The sequence below is a fragment of the Camarhynchus parvulus genome, chromosome 4A, assembly GCF_901933205.1.
Source record: "Camarhynchus parvulus chromosome 4A, STF_HiC, whole genome shotgun sequence".
NCBI classification, from domain to species: Eukaryota; Metazoa; Chordata; class Aves; order Passeriformes; family Thraupidae; genus Camarhynchus; species Camarhynchus parvulus.
The window spans coordinates 16,054,040-16,073,282 of record NC_044600.1 but is presented as its reverse complement, the minus strand read 5'-3'; the positions used below and the strand labels follow the sequence as shown (position 1 = coordinate 16,073,282).

At 50.1% G+C, this 19,243-nt stretch overlaps 1 protein-coding gene across 1 annotated transcript in view; it reads left to right on the top strand.

Annotated features, from left to right (window-relative positions):
- LOC115914994 (gamma-aminobutyric acid receptor subunit alpha-3-like) overlaps positions 1-19,243 on the top strand; it is a 73,969-nt gene that overhangs the window by 27,445 nt on the left and 27,281 nt on the right. Inside the window, exons 4-6 of the mRNA XM_030967904.1 lie at positions 12,676-12,743; positions 16,629-16,665; positions 17,054-17,093. Coding sequence (XP_030823764.1) covers positions 12,676-12,743; positions 16,629-16,665; positions 17,054-17,093 — 145 coding nt within the window. The remainder of the gene's footprint in view (positions 1-12,675; positions 12,744-16,628; positions 16,666-17,053; positions 17,094-19,243) is intronic.

Sequence of the window (19,243 nt, the reverse complement as noted above, 5' to 3'; positions counted from 1 at the left end):
AACAGAAGCTGAGGAAAGGCAGATTGGCAGGCAGCATATTTCTGGAGACAGCTTTCTCCTCTGTAGGCTGAGTCACCTAAGAAACGTGTCAATAAAACACACTCTCGGGCACTGTCTCTAATAAATATATATTTAAGAGAGACATTTCTTCAAAACTTCTGCGAGGAGATGTCGAATTCTGAAGGGATGGCATGAAAAATGACATCTCCAGTGGAAGCAGAGAGTTGCCATGGGAACTGGAACGCTTTGAACATACATCACTAAAACAAGAAAACATTTTCCCCAGCAAAGGAAATTAAAAATTACATACATCTGGAGGCATCTGCCCTCTGCCTGTCTCTGATGGGAGTATCAGAGTACCATGCAGCATATCATAATTCATGTAGTGGGCAGGACTGACAATTCCCCATCAGTTGTTGAATTTTCCTGAGTAACTGTGATAAAAAAGCCTTCCTGTCCTTGGGACAGGCAATGCTGGTGTCTGAACACTGCTGGGGAGGGGGAGATTTAGAGCTAAAATGGAATTTCCTCTGAAATTGTTCTGCTCACCTGGGGATAAAACAGCAGCCTGAATGCACAACTAAGCCCACCTTGCCACGTGAGCATGAATCCACTGCTGCCAGAGCTTGCTGGGGAGGGGACTTTTCCTGGGAGGCAGGGGAGGGCAGGTGAGAGGAGATGTCCTGGAGGAGCACAGTGAGTGTTTGGGGGTTTATCTTGTGCTTTGGAGACTCAGTTTTCCCATGCAACTCTGGGGCAGCAAAACCAGTAGGAGTTATTTGCACCTGGCAAAATAAAGTGTAATTTTTTTCTTTCCTTTTTCTCTCTTTCCCAGTGCCTTTCTCTGGGGTGTGGCAGAGGTGGCACAGGGTGAGCCTAGGGGAAATGCTCAATTGACCAGTGCAGGGCAGTGTGAATTAAATAAGTTTATTTGCACAGTGCTGAAATAAATAAGCGCTGGCCGTGCAGCTCAGTGACCTGTGCATGACAGGGGACAGACAGCTCTGTGCAGAGCTGGGCTCTGCCACACAGACCACGCTGAGGTGCATGAAAAAGGGAAAACGTTTGTCTGCAGTGCCCTGGGAGCGCAGGTGAAGGATGCCAGAAGCATCACCAGAGGCACACTGTCTGAGGAGCTGATTGAGTTCTCTGCTGAAGGAAATGCCAGGCAGGAGCTAATGGATAGGGAACCAGAGTGCAAATTACAGCTTTGCTCCCTGCTATGGTACTCTTGTATCTTGTCTCAGTACCTGGTGTTGGCCTCAGGGGACAGGCTTGAAAATTAAATGGGCCCTTCCTCTGAGCTGTACAGCAACCCCCAGGAGTCACTTTCTTCTTCTATTTTTTTATTTCCATTTTTTGCCCACTACAGCCCATCACGTGTTCTGGCAGTGCTCAGCCTGCAGAGGAGCCTGCAATGAGATACAGCCAGAGGCACAGGCAGGCAGCACCAGGGCTGGAAGGCAGATGGGGAAACTGAGGCACAGCAGAGCTGCCTTCAGTGCATGCTCAGAGCCACGGTGCAGAGCAGCACTGGTGGGGCTGGAGCCCAGAGCTCAGCCTGCAAAGCTCATGCACTGAGACATCTCTTTTCTTCCTTCTCCCTCTGCAATGACACACATTTAATGCAGATTTGGTTTGAGCGAGTCTGTTTGGTTTGGGGGCCTTCATGACAAGAGGGGCTGGGGCATGTCTAGGGAAGGGAATGGAGCTGGGGAAGGGTCTGGACCACCAGGAGGGGCTGTGGGGGCTCAGCCTGGAGAAAAAGAGACTCAGGGGTGATTTTATTGCTCTCTACAGCTCCCTGACAGGAGGGGGCAGACAGGTGGGAATCAGTCTCTTCTCCCTGGCAGCCAGTGACAGGGTGAGAGGAAATGGCCTCAGCTTGAATCAAGGTGGGTTCAGGTTGGATATTAGGGAAAAGTTCTTTACTTAAAGGGTTGTAAAGCCTGGAACAGGCTGCTCAGTGAGGTGGTGGAATGACTATTCCTGGAAATATTCAAAGCACACGTGGTTGTGGCACTTGAGGGCATGGCTTAGCGGTGGACAGGGTCGTGGCGCTGGGTCGAGGGTTGGACTTGATCTTAGAGATCCTTTCCAACCTTAATGACTCTGGTTTTTCTTGCATTCCCCTGTTTGCTTCCTTGCTTTCCAGTCTTTGCAGCTGTTTTCTCTGTTGTCTATCAATGATTATCAGGTTGGCAGCAGCAGTTTTGTATTGCACCTTCGTGCTTATCTTTTTCCTGGGGATCTGCCTGATGAATTGCAGAGCTCAGTAATTGCTTTACAAACTCCAAGGATGTTACTGGCACTGATCTGAAGATTTTGGAACTCCTCTCAAAGCAACTGTGGCCTGTTGGGGGGTGGTGATTTCTGTTAAAGAAAGACTTGCTGAGAATGAGTTACCTAAAGGCTCAGTGTTTTTAGGAAAGGGAGTAAGCAAAAACCTGCCAGGCCAATCTGCCTGAGGAAGAAGGTTCAGAGGCACATAGGTTCATGTGGGTTATAGATAAGCCTGGTCTAATAAGTGTTTTTCCCAGCTGTTCATGTGTGGAAGGATACAGCAATGCTTTGTTTTGGTGCCTCACCTCTCCTGTGTTTGCAGCCTCAGGCACAGCACTGAGGTGCTGAACCTGCTGCAGACTTTCCCTGAGGGTTCTGTTCACCAGGATCCCTTGGCATGGCCAGCAAGAACCCTGCCACTGATCCCTAAAGGGAGAATTACCTGAACCAGGTCATCAAGGCAGGCCCAAACCAGAGCACAGGTGCTTTGCAGGTAACATGGAGGGGGTTTGCCCAGTGCTGAGGTAGCAGCCTGGCATTTCTGCCCTCATGTTACTGCTCCTGCAGCAGAGCTCTCCTGGCTTTGGTGTCCTCAGGGCACAGCTGGATGTACCAGCTGGCTCCATGGCCTTGCCTGGCTGCTCTTCCCCTGTCCACAGGGACCAGCAGGGATTCCCTTTCCCAAGTGCCTCTGGCTTAGCCATCAAGGCCAGCCTTTAATACTGAGTGTGTTTAAATTATGCATGCTAATTTATATTCACACATTTTCCCATTGTATTTATAATATATAACAAACATGTTTATGTGGCATCTCCCTTCCATTAGCACAGGGTCTGGGAGCACTGCAGAACCTCTAAAAGCATGCTCATACATACATATTCCTCCTCTGTCTTCCTGGCATCTGAGGGTGTCCTGAGTCCTTAAAATAGTAACGACAGTAGCTTTGTTCATTCTGTCTTAGTTCTGTCTGTGGCAAAAATAGCACAGCTAATTTGTAGGCTCTGTTTGTAGTCTGTATGTGTGAGAATGAGGGGTGTGTATAAAGCCTCCATGGCTGCACACCCTCCAGCAGTCACTGCTTCTGAGTCTTTCTTCTGTCCCTGCTGGAGTGGTTGTTTATCAATAATTTGCACCACATCCTGAGTCTAACCCCCGGATCTGTATCTTAATGTGGTGATAAAAATATGTGCACGTGGATAAAAGGGGGGCAAGCTAAATTAAGTCACATTCTGTGGAGCCTTGTGGTGGATTTTTAGCCAGGGCTTCTAATGGTGTAAGGCTTATCACACCCATCTTTGCTGCCTTTTGTCTTCCATAAGCTTTAGAGCCTGTGGCTGATCTGAGCAAAGCCTGACAGAAAAGGTGGATAACTCTGAGATTTGGAGTCCCTCCAAAATTTGTGGAATATGAAGCTGAGTGGAAAAAGACCCAAAGCCGAGAGAGGTAACTAGGTGGGATCAACTGGTGTTAGGCTTCAGAAAATCAGGGAGGAAAAGCTGCTCTGTGGGAAGCAGGGTTTGTTGGCTCCTCTGCTGGTAAAGCAGCATCTCTCCTAGGCTGCTCTGCTGGATAGAGCTGTAACCTGCACCCCACACTCTTTGACAAGTGTGAGAAAATGCCTTTCACCAGCATGGCAGGGTGTGAAATCCCTGCAGCACCTTCTGCAGCAGCACCTGGGTGTGCCAGGTATGCCTGGAGCCCCTCAGCCCGTGTGTGTTCATGCAAAGGGGCAGTGCAGCGAGGTCAGAGCAGAGAGCTGGGCCACCTGCGCTGTTACCCCATGGAAGGGCTGGGGAGGGAGTGCAGTCACTCACCCAGCAGGGACCAGCAGGTGCCCCCTGTGCCTCTCAGCACTGTGCTGAGCAGCCCAGCGTGTCTGAGAGCTCTGCTTTAGGCAATAGCTGTGCCTTGATCCCAGCTCTCTTGGTGATGGAGCTGTGTAGGTGTGGAGAGAGCTCAGCCCTGGGTCAGAGCCACGGGCACATGTACAGACCATCTGCAGACTCCTGAGGGGTTTCTCTTCCAAAAACCAAGCTGATCTTCCCTACACAACCCAAGGAGTTTGTGCCCAGCAGTTAGACATCCATCTCTGCCTGAGAGTGTGCCATAAATCCCAGACAAGCCACACTCAAGTGGTAACTGGGTCACTTCATGGTCCTGCAGCTCCTTCCTGCAGAGGACATTGGTGGCAGCCATGTGAGAACTCTGCATCTGCAGCATGTGGTGTGAGACAGGGAATCAATCTATTCCCTGCCTCAGCTCCCCGTGGCCCTGCTAAGAAAGGGAGCCAGGGCAGGCTGTCTTTCTGAGGCTTTGACAGGCATCATCTCACTTCATCTGGGCTGAGGAATTGAGCACATGTAATTGCAGACCATGCTGATCTCTCTCATCACGTGTGAGTGGCTTTGTTGTTGGCTGTCTCTTGAGACAGCCCCTGGAATTCTTTTGAATTCCTCGTTCTCCCTTAAATATCCAGGTTGAGGGGAGAGAGGAGAGAAGCACAGCTGGAAGTGACACCACATGGGTAGCTGTGTTTACAGATTGGATGATTTCTCTCTAGTCTGGCTGGAGGACACGCAATTGTAGACACTGATGTGCCATCACACCAGAGAGAAGGTAGTAATTAATCACCATGGCTCACAGAGCAGCAACTTGGGAACTGGCTGTACAGCAAATGCTGGCAGTGCCAGGGGATTGGAGCAGCAGCAGCAGTGGGTGAAAAAAAGCCTGGGCACCCCAGGACTGGGGAAACAGGCTTGATGCTTTCCTGGCGAGCAGCAGATAGCCTTGTTCCCCATCTAAATGTGATGGCCTTTTGATCATAACCCTGCAGAAGTCACTGGAAGCATAACTGAGGGTGTCAGAGCTGTTACACAGACCCAGTTCCTCTGGAATCAAGCAAAGAGCTGGGCAAAACTGCGTGAGACAAATCGTCTGTGACATGGCAGAGCTAGATAAGGATCCAACCCAAAGGTCTTGTTGGCAATCCCCTGCAGGCTCTTACTCACCCCTGCTTTTTCTGAGATAAGACATTTGTTTCAGACATTTCTATTGTTTCTTGCCTTACTGTGGGGTTTATTCTGCAGAGTACAGATTTCCCAGTGCTCTGTCCTTGGCTGACCCCACTTTGCAGTAGATGAGCATCCTGTCATCTTTAACCACTCTGTCCCAGGCCACCGGCCTTCATCCATGGACCCTGCTCATCCTCATCTCTGCGCTCCCTAGAGAGAGGGAGGTGCCATCACAGGTGGTGAGGTGTGGGTGGGCAGAAGTACCTGTGGGGTTACCTGTGGGGCCAGCAGGGTCTCAGCTGGGTCGTGATGCTTCTGCCCAAGTGAGCTTCCCTGGAGATGCGGGTGTTTCACGTAGCTCAGGGAATTTAATGTTGCTGTTAGCTTTGTCTGGCCTCTGAAGGGCTGGGCCACCTGCCAGCCCCGTGGTGACACTCCTGGCCCTGCTGGCTGCCACTTGGCACTGACAGGACATTCTGTGTATGTTCTTTCTGCTTCTTCTCAGAAGAAGAACATGTACACACTGCTGTCCACTTTTGGGAAAGGAGCCCGGGCTGAGCTGCCAGACAGGGGTGAATGTCTGTGATAGGAGACTTGGCTTTCACTTCTGAGCAAGTAATTTCATATTCAAGGTTGCTGGGGTGTTGCAGCAGCCAAGCAGTGTCTGAAAAAATGTATTTTTACTCTGGGACTGGGAGTTTGAAGAGGTTGCTCATGACCTCTGTCTGTGCTGTCTGAGATCCCTCAAGTCGTCAAGGAGAGGGAAGGGTTTGTGCTGAGACCTGCCTGCACCTCTGCTCTCCAGCTCTGCTCTCCCTTTCCCAGAGGCTGCAGGGAATTCCAGGAGATTCTCGTGGCCTTTTGCCCCCTCTGTTCCCCAGCCTTTCCCTCCTGACCCCAGCAGAGCCTCTGCTTCCAGGATCCCTGGTGTGGCTGCACTCCAGGCACAGTAGGGATGTTCGTGGTCGTGACATTAGCAATAGCTCACACTGCTGTGTGGCCTTTTGCGTGGCAGGAGCTCTGTCAGTGTCCTTGGAGTCAGCTTTATCCCCTGGCTGGGCTGGACAAGCCCAGGAGGCATCAACAGCACTGCAGTGATGTTCACTGCAATATTTCCTTCTCTGCTGCTATTTCTGAGTTCCCTATGAAAAAAAAAATTGCAAGAAAAGCAACTCTGATGTGTACGGGGGAGTCTTGCTGCCCCCACAGCAGGAGAGCAGCAGTGAAGACCACTTCAGGGCTTCCTGGTGTGTGCTTGGTGATGTGGATGTTGCCATTTCTGCAGCTTTAGGGTGTGGAGAGAGGTCACCCTCTCCTCTTGGGCACCTACCCCTCTGCTTGTGCCTCCCTGTCCTCTCCCAGTGCTGGCCTGGCATTCCCAAGTGCCAGGTGACAGAGAAAGTGCCACGTGCCACACCACCCAGAGATGTCCCTCCCTTCTTCAGGGCCTCTCATCCTGCAAGGAGACACCATTCAGCTCCCACTTCCCAAAACAAGGCAGCCCCAGAGGCTAAAAACCACCTGAAAAGCACCTGGGAAAGGCAGCCCTGGTGTGATGGGGGTCAGAGGGAGAGGAGGGACCTGGGTGGAGTTTCTGGGGCTGGAGTGACACCTCTGAAGGTAAGGGCTGCCCAGGGCTGTGGTTCAGCTCAGCTCCAGTGGGCTCGTGGAGCTTGTAGCAAAGGTCATGGAAACCTCTTCTGTTCCAGAGGCTAAAAGTGGAAGGAAAATTAAATTCCCCCAGTGGGAGGCTGAGAAGGCGAAGAATGAAACACACAAAGAGCTTCTGTGTGCAGCTGCAAAAATTACCTTCTGCTGCTTGTTAATTACTATGGCAAGAAGTTGGGGGAAGCTGTGAGGTGGAAGTGGGTAGTACCAGCTGACTTCTTGTGTTTCCCTTCCCAGAGATGCTGAGTTAGTTGGGAAACACCACCCTGCTGGTTCTGGGTGTCACCCTGGTGTCCCTTTGGGTTGTGTGATGTGGAAGAGAGCAAGGCTGCATCCCTTCTCTTCATGGTGCCACTGCTCTCAGCACAGGCTGGTGGGAATCCTTCCCCAAGGGTTTTGTGTGGTTTTAGGGGACACGGAATAAGGGGACACTGAATAAGGGGATCTCAGAAATGGGCTTGTCTAGGAGGGAATTAAGAGGCATTATCAGCCCATTACTGCCCTTAGGTTGTCACCATAGCTGGAGATGGGACATAGGAGCCCAGAGCAGCAACATCTCCCTCCAGGAGCTGACTTGGGGTGGATTGATGGTTTGTACCCCTGGCTGCAGAAAATCCTGAACCCTTCTATTCTCAGCCACACTGCCCCGCACAGAAACACCAGTGCAGACGGGTTTGTCACCTCCCAGCTCCCTCCGGTCCCCGCACAGCCCAGGAGCTGCCTGGAGCGGGAGCTCCCCATCCCCCGGCTGTGATCAGCCTCCCTGACGTCAGCGCAGCATCCAGGAATCCCCTGCACGGAGCCGCAGCGGCTTCGCCCCTGTTTGTCACAGCACGCATCACTCGGGAGCCCCCAGCGCCCGTCTGCACGCCTGCAGGGACAGCATACGGGGTGTGGGCACAGCATCCCGGGGCGGGCACAGCATCCCGGGGCAGGGACAGCATCCCGGGGCAGGGACAGCATCCCGGGTGTGGGCACAGCATCCTGGGGCAGGGACAGCATCCTGGGGCAGGGACAGCATCCTGGGGCAGGGACAGCATCCCGGGTGTGGGCACAGCATCCTGGGGCAGGGACAGCATCCCGGGTGTGGGCACAGCATCCCAGTGCAGGCACAGCATCCTGGGGCAGGGACAGCATCCCGGGTATGGGCACAGCATCCCGGGTGTGGGCACAGCATCCCCGTGCAGGCACGGCATCCCCGTGCAGGCACAGCACCCCGGTGCAGGCACAGCATCCCAGTGCAGGCACAGCCTCTTGGACCCCCCGCCTGCCCAACCCCACTCAGCGCAGCCCCAAACCTCCGCAGCTGACACACAGCCGGCCGAGCCGGGCTATCAGTGGTGATTCCTGAATAAACAGCGCTGGATGAGTGCAGGGCAAGGTTTCACACGAGCCCGCTCAGCCCCCCCGTGCCCCCCTCCCCGGCTCACTCACAGCTCCGCAGCCGGGGAGGGCAGAGGCAGCGAGGCGGGGTAATTCGTGTTCCAGCCCTGCCGCTGCTCCCCGTGCTTCCGAGAAGCAAGTAAAAATAGCACTCCATCATTTTGTAAATAATAGCTATCTATCTCCTCCCGGGCCGGGGAGTCACGAGCACTTAAAGGGGGATTGCGGAGAAAAGGGGGTGTTTGCCTTGGAACAGGGGCAGGGGGAATTGCAGGAGAAAGGGGGTGTCTGCCTTGGAACAGGGGCAGCGAGATGGGGAGGGCTGGGATGGGGGCACAGCAATGGAAATGGGAAGCCTGAAACAGCGCAGCGGCAGCTGCTGCCGGTTTACACCTTGTGCACACACCCGGGGAGGTGTCAGACCTGCCGGTGTGGAGCTGTGCGGGCTGGAGCTGTCCCTCCCCTCGGGGCTGCAGGGGGTTGTGGGGTACACAAGCTGCCAGATGTGGGGGAGCAGATTCCTGGAGGAGAGGGGTAGCTCTCAAAAAGCAGGCAGGTGTAGTAAGTGCCATGGTAACACTGTGGGAAGGGTGATTTGGTTTGCCATTTGCATGGCAGATCTGCCCAGCTGTGGGGGATTTCTACAGCTGGGAGCAAGGCAGGAGCAGGCTCTGTACCCCAGGGGGAAGGGGCAGCCCTGGCTGACCTGCAGAGCCTTGTTCTGTGCTCACACTTGCTCCACATTGTTCCTGGGAACATGGTTGTGCTGAACCTTGGGAATAAGCTGAGCCTATAGATGGGCAAAGCCCCCAGAGAAGGGAATCATCCTCAAACAAATGACTTGGGAACATAGCATGCCACTTGGATCTGTAAATTCAGTTCAAATACTGAACCTGAAATCTCTTGCTTTTCCAGTTTCATGTTGGCTCTGGGGTCTGTTTTTGCTTTCCTGGTGCAGCAGCTCGGCAGGGTGGCTGGAAGGGGCTTGGGCAGCTCACCAAGGGCTCTGTTGGGCAGTGTTGTGCCAATCCCTAGGGCAGCCAGACCTGGGCTCTGCTCCTTGCTCTGCTCCAGCTTCCCACCTGAACCCAGCCCTTGCATTTTTGTGTCCCTGATTGTAAACAGGACTGGCAGCATCCACCTGCCCCCCCAGCAGCCTTGAAAGCTCGACTCGTGCCCGTAAAAAAATTGAATTACAGGGAAGGATGCTGCTAGGGAATGAAAAATGCCATTTTGTGTTCTGCAGCAGTTCTAGGGAAAGTGCCTGCCCCCCTCTAATGTCCTTAATTGTTAAATCTTTGGTGAGAACTGTGCAAGACAGCCAAGCTACGGCGTGAGCACATCTATGGCTTGAGCAGAAAATAAGAATTTCCCTGCCATGTCTCCAAGCAGAGGCAGGAGATGCTTTTCTCTCAGCTTTCTCTTGCTGAAAAAGCAGATGCAGTTTCATCTCATTCAGGCTCTGGGTGGGTCAGTGTGAGGGTAAGGAGAGGGGAGGCTGCTGGGGCAGCTGCTGGTTTCTCTGCAGGTGGAGGTCTCACAGTCACAGAGCTGGGAGCAGTGCTGGTGCTCTTGGGCTGTGGGATCACAGGGGAAGTGAATCTCTGAGGCTGGAGCTTGCTCTGTTCTGCTGGTGTTTTACTTATCTCTGGATTTCCCAGCTCTGCTGAAATCCCTGCCTGCGTAGCAATGATTTAATTTCAGCAATCCCTCCGGATCCCAGCCAAATCCTGCCCTTAGGAGCACTTATTAACAGGGAGGGTTCAGTCTGCCTTTTGCCATGAGAGGTGCAGGAAGCTCATTTTTCTCAGAGCTGAGGGACATCACTGAGCCAGTGGTGAAGCCCCAGCTTGTCCCCTCTCTGGGTGCTGCATGGCCTTGCTAGGGGGTAAATCTGCAGTCTGGAAATGGGGGATTCTCTTCAGACATGGCTTGTAATTAGTTATTAATATTAATAAGTTATTAATAGATTATTGATGTTTCCTAATGCCATTATCTTTGATTGGATTTACCAGTAGATTGAAGGGTCAGGAGGGGGTTTCTGGAGCTCTGTGTCAGCCAGGTTACAGCATGATGAGGACATAAAAGCTCATTTAAGGATTGCAGGATCATATCAAAAGGTGTCCAAAATGAATTCTGCCTTTTTGTATTCTCCTGCCTTCCTGAATCCTTTCCCCTGTGCTTGGAGCCCACAGAGCACATTGGAAAGCACAGAGCCTTCTGTGACCCCCTACTGAATTTGCTGCAACCCCAACAAGGGAGAGAGAGAAAATGATGCATCTGACTCCATGGATATTGAAGGCTAATTAATTACTTTATTACACTATATTATTCTATACATCTAAAACTGGATCTGCCAAGCACTCAACCCTGCACACACTGCACAGAATCTGGTGACTGTCAGCCCACAGTCCTGACACACACACACACCTGGCCCTGACAGGCCAAAGAAACAAAACCCCATCACTCTGGGTAAACAATCTCCATCTTGCATTCTACTTTGGCACAAACACAGGCACAGCAAATGAGATAAAAATTGGTTTTCCTTTCTCTGAGGTTCAGAGAAAGTGAATCCCAGAAATATTCCTGGGAAGAATCGTGCCTTGCTTTTCTCTGTGAGGAGAAATGTGGGGCTGCAAGCCCCTGTCCCTCTGAGCAGGGCACAGCTCATCCTGCACCTCCCAGGGACTGCCCTCCCTGGCCATGGGTGGCCACAGCTCCTGATCTGCTGCCCATGGCTGCAGAATGGATCCCAGGGAGGGGAGGGAGGGAGAATTCTGTGTTTTCTCCAAGACAAAATGAGCTTTATCTCACTGCATGGGGTAGCACAAGGAGCCTCACACCACTCAATGTTCTCTGCTGTGTGCCTCATCTGGGGACCTGTTTGGAGGGAGGCTGAGGATACCCAGAGTGTTTCAGCCTCACAGAAGGGGCTCATTCTGTTTAGATTTCTGGGTGTTTCACAAAGTGTACCACATACATATTTCTCTTTAACCTCCTTTTTAGCTCATCAAGATGAGATCAAGGGTTACTTCTATAGCACAATAATATCAGCCATGGGCTGCATCAAAAGCTTCTCAGCCATAATAACTAAAGACATGTATACGTATATTTTAGCCATTAAGGAGAAAACCCTGCCAGAATGCATTATCTTATTTTGGGATGTAAAACTTTGAAGCACAAACCTAAGCTTCATAGTACTGCAAAATGACTCTCAGGGGACAGAAGGATTTCCATAACTAAATTAAACAATGGGCTGTCCAGGCTACTTGCAAGGCTGCTGGGATGGCCACAATTGGGTCCTGTGCATAAAGCATGAACTCTGCTTTGCAGCTTTAAATTGGTTCTTTCATTAGGAGAGCAGCTCTGAGCCAGCTAGTGCCACACAACAGAGTGATCTATCCCTAAAGTGGGGAGGATTTATGGGAACTGAGTGCTGAACTCCAGGCAGCTCATCCATCATGTTTTGAGCACAACCCAGTGGGCAGAGCACAGGACTGTAAATCTGGGAAATCACTGTGCCTTGATTTCCCTGCAAAGCAGGGTGGCAGCAGAGGTGTCAATTAGGAAACGAGCCAAAATGCGAGGAAGGAGAGCGCTGTGTGCACGTGCTGCTGGCTGTGCTCAGCCCTCCAGGTTATCTGAAGGCATGTGGCTGAAATTGCCCCTGGTTTTAGCAGCTGGGCAGGCAGTGGGGCTCTGTGGCTTTGCAGGGGCAGTGAAGCTGCTGCTCAGCATCCATGAGGGAATCTCAGCCCGGGATGCAGGGGCAGCACGTGATGAGTGAGCAGCAGCAGCTTTGTGAGACTGAGGCACTTAGGAGAACAGCGAGCATGATGGCAGTAAAAGGCAATCAGAATATTGATTCTTTTTACATACAGATAAGCCTGGAGCTGTAACAAACCCAGGGTTCCCTAAAACTGCTGGAACATCGCTAGGCTGTTTATCTGGCTGGGAGACACAAAGGGATTTCAGATTAAAAAGGAGTTTCAAAGCATCAGGGCTTACCTCTGGATTGAAAACATGTGGATCTGTAGCAGGGTGTGGGTGATGCAGGCACACAGATTCTGTAAATATGCATTGTCTGGCCGTGTGGGACAGATTTGTCCTCAGTGTAAGCGTGGGAAGCAGCAGAGCTGCACTGGAGATGAATGTGCCCAATTACCAGTGATAAAATCAGCCCTTGTTTGGGGCACAGAGCACAGTGCTGAGGGTTCAGCAGAGCAGGAATAAACACTATATAACAAACCTCAAAGCCTTGCCTGCACAAGGAAATGCAGCTCTCTAATTGCTCTTTTTTCCCTTTTTTTTTTTTTCCTTTTTGTCCCAGACAGTGTAACTGAAGTCAAGACAGACATTTACGTGACGAGTTTCGGCCCTGTCTCGGACACAGACATGGTAGGTGCCTCACAGGGAGCCAGGGCTTCTCCTCAGCTGCTGTGGATGTGTACCCCCTCCTCTCCCTGGACAATATGGGTAAAAGTGGGATTTTCCTAAGTGACAAGAGCTGGTGGTATCTCAGTTCCAGGAGTTGTTTCCCAGGTGTGCTTGGGCTTTTGGAAACCAGCTGATAACTGGAGGAATGAAGGTGCTCCTTGGGAAGAGGGGAGGATGCCAGAATCTGGTCTGGTTTAGTGGCAGTGTCAAGAGACAATGATCCACCGTCAAACCATCCTTAGTGCCTGAACTGGAGGGAGGCAAAAGAGAAAACAGAAAAGGCATGGACTGACTGTGCTATTTTGACATGTTCAGGGAAAATTATTAATGAAAAGGCCTGAGGTCTGAATTTAGGCTTGTATTCCCACAACAGTTTGTCTTCTAATTAAAACAGGACTGTGGAGCATAATTAATAGTGAGGTTTCTCAACAGCAGCTCGTATTCCACACGCACCCAGAGAAGGGCTGGCTGTGGGTGGCTGCTCAGGAGCTCCAGGATGCCACGTGAGGACAGCTGTGCGTTCAGGACCGAGCCCCTCCTGCATGCCCAGCCCCTGAGGTGCCCTGGTGCTGGCATAGCCCAGGCCAGTGGTGGGCAGCCCATGCCATGGAGGGAGCCCATTTGGGGCAGGGAGCAGGTTATCACTGGCTAGGCCAGGCTGAAGCTGTGTCCTGTGGCTCTCACAGCCCCTTCAGAGCTGCAAGGGTTGAGTTTCCTGGGCTGGCATGGCCTGAACATCTCCCCAGCTGTCCCACAGCAATGCTGTGCTGGCAAGCAGAGGAGCTGGGGGAGAATAAAATCTCAGTGTTTCTTGGAGTGGCTCACTCCATTTGGGAAGACCACTCCCTCCAGGGTAAGAAGTTAAGTTGATGTCAGTGTAATCAAGATTATGAACCTCATCCGAGTTCTCCCTCTCTCTCTCCTGCTTTCCTACCACAGCAGAGACCCATAATATATTCAGCAATCGTAGCCCTTGGGGAGTATCTGATAATTACTTCCAAGGTGGAGCATATTTGATTAAGGGAGTGTGTATAATGAACTGTGAAGAAAAAAATATGAGGTATTGAAAAGAGGAAGGTATTCTCTGCAATGTGATTTGACAAAATGAATATAAAATTAGGAAGACAGTTAAGGAATAATAAATTATTTCCCCTCCGCATGCTTTCGTTCCGTGTATTTTACAAATGCATGGCGAATGTGTTTTAGCTCTGCTGCTAAAAGTGAGGGAGAGAAACCCCATCTCCTCGGGAAAGGGGGAGAGCCTGCTCTGGGGCTTCCTTTCATCTCAGGAGTGGGGAAATCCCTTCCTGCTGGCATCTGCCCGGTGCTGCTCCCCCTCCCACAGCTCCGGCACTCGGGAGCTGGAATTGCGGAATTGGAGTTGTGGAATTGCAGTGATGGAGGAGAGGCAGGTAAAGCTGCCCTGGGGAGAGGGAGAGCAGCTGCTTACAGAGTGTGGAGAAGGAGGAGGAGGAGGAGAGAAATAGGGCTCTCCTCCAGCCAGGATCTATTTCACACCCAAGATAGCTCAGCTGCCTTAGAAGGCACAAAATCAGCAGGATGGCTTCTGTGGTAGTGTTGGAAACAAAAAGTTTTAATAAAAGGCAAAATAACAAAACCCTTTACAAAGAAAAGCTGAGCCAGGTGCAAGAGGTTCTTGCTCCTGGTAAAACACCTCACAAAAGCAATTAGTTTATTTGTTCTCTTTTTTCTAGTAAATTGCTCAGGCAGGACTTTCTGGCTCCTGTCCAATTGGCTATCCTCAAGTTTGAGGTGAAGTCCCCCAGGTCCTATGAGGTGTCTTGTCACTTAATTGAGGAAATTTCTTTTCTCAATTTTTCCTTTTTAAGGAGACAAAGGATAGTTTTGTCACTCCATCAACAGGGGGCACATTCCTACAGAGGAAGATGTGGAGACCTTTCCACTGATGTGCTCCAAGGGACTCCCAACCTCTCTGTTGGTTTGGAGAGCAGAGCCTGTTTGCACTGGAGATGTCACCCTGTTCTAAGTTCTTCTAAGCCTTCTGATGTTTACATTCTTGTAATGGAGTTTCTCATGCACTTTTTTGTAAATAATTATTGTTTTTACATTCCTCTCTGGAGGAGGAGAAATGTGATAGACTATTGGTTTGTCCAGTGTCATTGGAGAGGTGGCGCTGTCATCCTCCAATCCACTGTCACTTTTGAAATCTATAAATGTTGGAGTCAGAAAATAAACTTCCCTTCTTCTTCCCTTGGAATTCCAGTGTCCACGTTGTTTTATTTTGTGTCCTATTGTGACACCGAGGCACACCGCAGTCCTCGGGACTGAACTCTTGCAGCTTTCCCTCAGTCCCAGGGAAATTATTCAAAGGAAAACAAAAATTGAAGAGGATTTTTTTGTTTCGTGGATGGACTCTGAGGTCAGAGTCAGTCTGGATGTTTTCAGTGACTTCTGTAGGCAGAGAAGAGCATAACACAGAACTAAGTGTGCTCCTTGCAAGGGGTGAGTTGGGAATAATGCTTTTATGGAAAGAAGCATAGAAAAGAGGGGAACATTCTGAACATGATTTCTCTTTTCTTCAGGAATGATTTCTAAGCGTTAAAGAAGATAAGGAGGGCCTTGGAAGTCATTAAAAATGTTTTGCTTCTTTGTGTGGCACTTTTAAAATAGAAACAGGGAATGAGAGAGGCCTTGTCCTGATAAGGACTTTTCCCAAACCTCCTGGGACTGCACACAGCTCATTTCTTTGGGTTTATCCCAAGAAATAATGAATTAGAGATCACTTCCATGAAGGGGCAAAATACCTTGTACAGGGCAGAGCCCTTGAGAATGTAGAATTTCTCTTTCCTTCCCCAGCCAAAATCCAGAAGGTTCATATTTGACCAGGGGTGTCTCCATGGCCAGGGAGCAGGGATGGATTTATTTACAGAGATGCCTCCATTGAGCTGCCATCTGCTGCAAAACCTGTAGGAATTTCGCTGTCCTATAGGAAAGTGATGCACAGTAGTTTTTCAGCACTGCTGAGAAGTGCTGCAGGAAAGAAATCACTCACAATGATAAGTTTGGTTGGTCCTGCAGCCTCCAGGAATGTGTAAATAAAGATTACGAATCTGCAGCAGCAGGGGGAGGAAGAACAGTTGGGACAGAGAAGTTTTCCAAAGACCCCTCTGCCTCTAAAAATGTTTTCTGAATCTGCACTCACTGAGTGAGGAGCTGGCTTGGCTGCAGGGTTTCAAAGTGGTGACTTCTAAGTGCCCCAGCTGGAATTTGGACTAGAAAATGGATGTCTACATTGGCAGAAAGAAAAAAAAAAAAGGAAATAAAATAAGAAAAAGAAGACAAAAGAAAGTCACAGGATCTTGTAATGCCAGTAAACTCTTCAATTCAATGATTTTCTAAAGGTGGCCTGGGGAACAAAATAACATTAAGACAATGTCATGCAAGTTTCTTTCTTTTTTTTTTTTTTATGAGCAGAGATATAATTACCAGCATCCTGGCCAGATTCCATCTCCAGGATCTTTATTTTTGCCTTCTAAAATACCTGTGTAGCTGCACATAATGGCCTTTTTCCCCTGAAACTTCTGCACAGAGGTGGTGGTGCAGCAGGGCTAGCCCAGCTCTGGCCACTGTAGGGGCTGTGCTGCAGCCTCCCTGCAGTGTTCAGAAACACTGACATGCACATTTTGACATCATAGGTAAGTCATTACCAAAATGTGCTGAATCCCATCTACCCTGCACTGCTGTTAACCCCTTCTGCTTGTTGCACCACGCTTTGTGTCACCCAAAGTGTGCCAAACCCCAGTTTTCTGCCACCTCTTGAGCTGAGTAAAACACAACTTACTTTTCTCTCCTCTCTCCCCAAAGGAATACACCATTGATGTTTTCCGCCCTCCCGTTCAAAGTCCTTCCCAATCTGCCGAAACGGACTAACTCACATGGAAAGAAATCTGTGCAATGACCCCCCCAAAAGGCTGAAGTTCCTGAAATGGTCAATCTATGGCAATGGCACCTCCTGTACACCATGAGGTGAGTATCCTCTCCATGGGCAATGGCACCTCCTGTAACAATGGGGGAGCCTTCCGCAATGGCACCCCTGTACACCATGAGGTGAGTCTGCCTCTCCATGGGCAATGGCACTCTTACACCATGGGGTGAGTGCCTTCCATGGACAATGGCACCTCCTGCACACCATGGGGTGAGTGCCTCTCCAGGGACAATGGCACTCCTGCACACCATGGGGTGAGTGCCTCTCCATGGACAATGGCACCTCCTGCACACCATGAGGTGAGTGCCTCTCCATGGACAATGGCACCTCCTGTACACCATGAGGTGAGTCTGCCTCTCCATGGGCAATGGCACCTCCTGCACACCATGGGGTGAGTGCCTCTCCATGGACAATGGCACCTCCTGCACACCATGAGGTGAGTGCCTCTCCATGGGCAATGGCACCTCCTGCACACCATGGGGTGAGTGCCTCTCCATGGACAATGGCACCTCCTGCACACCATGGGGTGAGTGCCTCTCCATGGGCAATGGCACCTCCTGCACACCATGGGGTGAGTGCCTCTCCATGGACAATGGCACCTCCTGCACACCATGGGGTGAGTGCCTCTCCATGGACAATGGCACCTCCTGCACACCATGGGGTGAGTGCCTCTCCATGGACAATGGCACCTCCTGCACACCATGAGGTGAGTGCCTCTCCATGGGCAATGGCACCTCCTGTACACCATGAGGTGAGTCTGCCTCTGCTTCCAAGGAATCCCAGTCCTTCTGCACATGCAGGGACCTCAGGGGGCCTCACAGCAGGGTTTATGCAGGCTTGCACTAACTCTTGTTAGTAGATTTGTGGGGGCACCAGTTGTGGGTTTCTCTGGGTCTGGATTGAAGGCACTTGAGATGGTAGTTCATGGTGGGACTCAGGTGTTTATTATTTCTTATCAGTAAAACAGTCTCACAACCGTGATTTCAGCCGCAAGGCACAAAATGGCCAACAATCTCTTGTTACAAGGTCTTTCAAGACTAAACTATCTAATTAAGAGCTGACACCTGGATTATTTTCCCTTTTAACCCAATAAGTGATCCCAAAGAGCCCACAGTGCAGACTTTCCTGCCCAATTACAAAATGCCACCCAAACCCAAGAAGAAGAAGGAAGAAGAAGCATGAAGAAGAAACCCAGGACAACACCCTGTGCCCTCCATCTTGCTTCCATCCACAACACACTAAAAATCCCAAAACCTAAATTTCTCATCAGGTGATACACCTGCATCTCTATAATCTATTTCACACTTTTGTGGGTTCCAGTCTATCTTGAAGTGTAGGAAACTTTCTCCATGGATGAGGGTGAAAGTCAGTGCTCCCCTGGGGGTCAGGGCACCCCAGAGCAGACAGAGAAATATTCCCAGTGCCCTGGGTTTGCACACCTACCCTGCTGCTTTCCATGCTCTCCTTGTTTCCTACCTATGGATGGTCACTGATCCTCAGCTTGGTACATTTTTACAGGTAGATTTTCCCTCATAATTCACATTGATTTTTTTACTTTTATGTGCTGAGGTAGATGTGTTGGGATCTATAGTTTGTGAGGTTGATGTGCCACCTGGCTTAATTTTCTTCTTGACCTGTGATGGGATATATATCAGATATCCAATGTTGGTATGGGAACATTAGGCTGGGAGAATTTGCTATTCTCCAGCAGCTTGAGAAGAGATCTAAATTTGTTCAGCATGTTAGAGCAGAACCATTTCACACATCTAATGAGACCAAGCTTGCTTGTGACAACAATGGGGTTGTTTTTTCCCACTTCGTGGAATTAAAAAAATCCAAATCTATGTGATCGATGCACATCATTAGGGAAAAAACCCAACAAACAGCTAATTAAAAACTGTGCTTTGGAGAAGCCGGGGTTGCAGGAGTCATAGGTTGTAAATGAAATAACAAGCTGCTGATAAATGCGCAAGAAAGGTATTGAGTTGGTTTTGGCAAGGTGTAAATCTTTGTTTTAAAAAATTATTTTCTCTGTCTCCATCTCCAAGCCAATCCTAACTAATAACAGGCTTCATTGTGGATTCTGTGTGCTGAGATGCTGCACTTTCACCTCTGTTTATGAGGACCAGGCAAAATTTCATCTCTTCATAGTTAAACTGGCTGTGAATCTACACAGTGTCAGCAAGTTTTACAGCCCACATTGATAAACAATGCCTTGCTTTTGTGCAGCAGTTCTCAAATATGAGCTAATCCTGCCAGTGCCCTGGGGGTTTAGGTCTCCACACATCAGTGATCTCACATTAAGGCAGATGGGGTAAATGAAGGGAAAAGCCCAACTTGTCTTAAGGGCTCTGTTCTGCTCCCAGCTCTCTGACCTGCAAGTAGACAACTCACACTCCCCACACTTTGGATCATTGTCTGTAAAGTATTACAGGAGCTGCTGGCATAAGACAGCCAAAAAAAAAAGACTCAATTTCAGAGCTTTTAAATCATT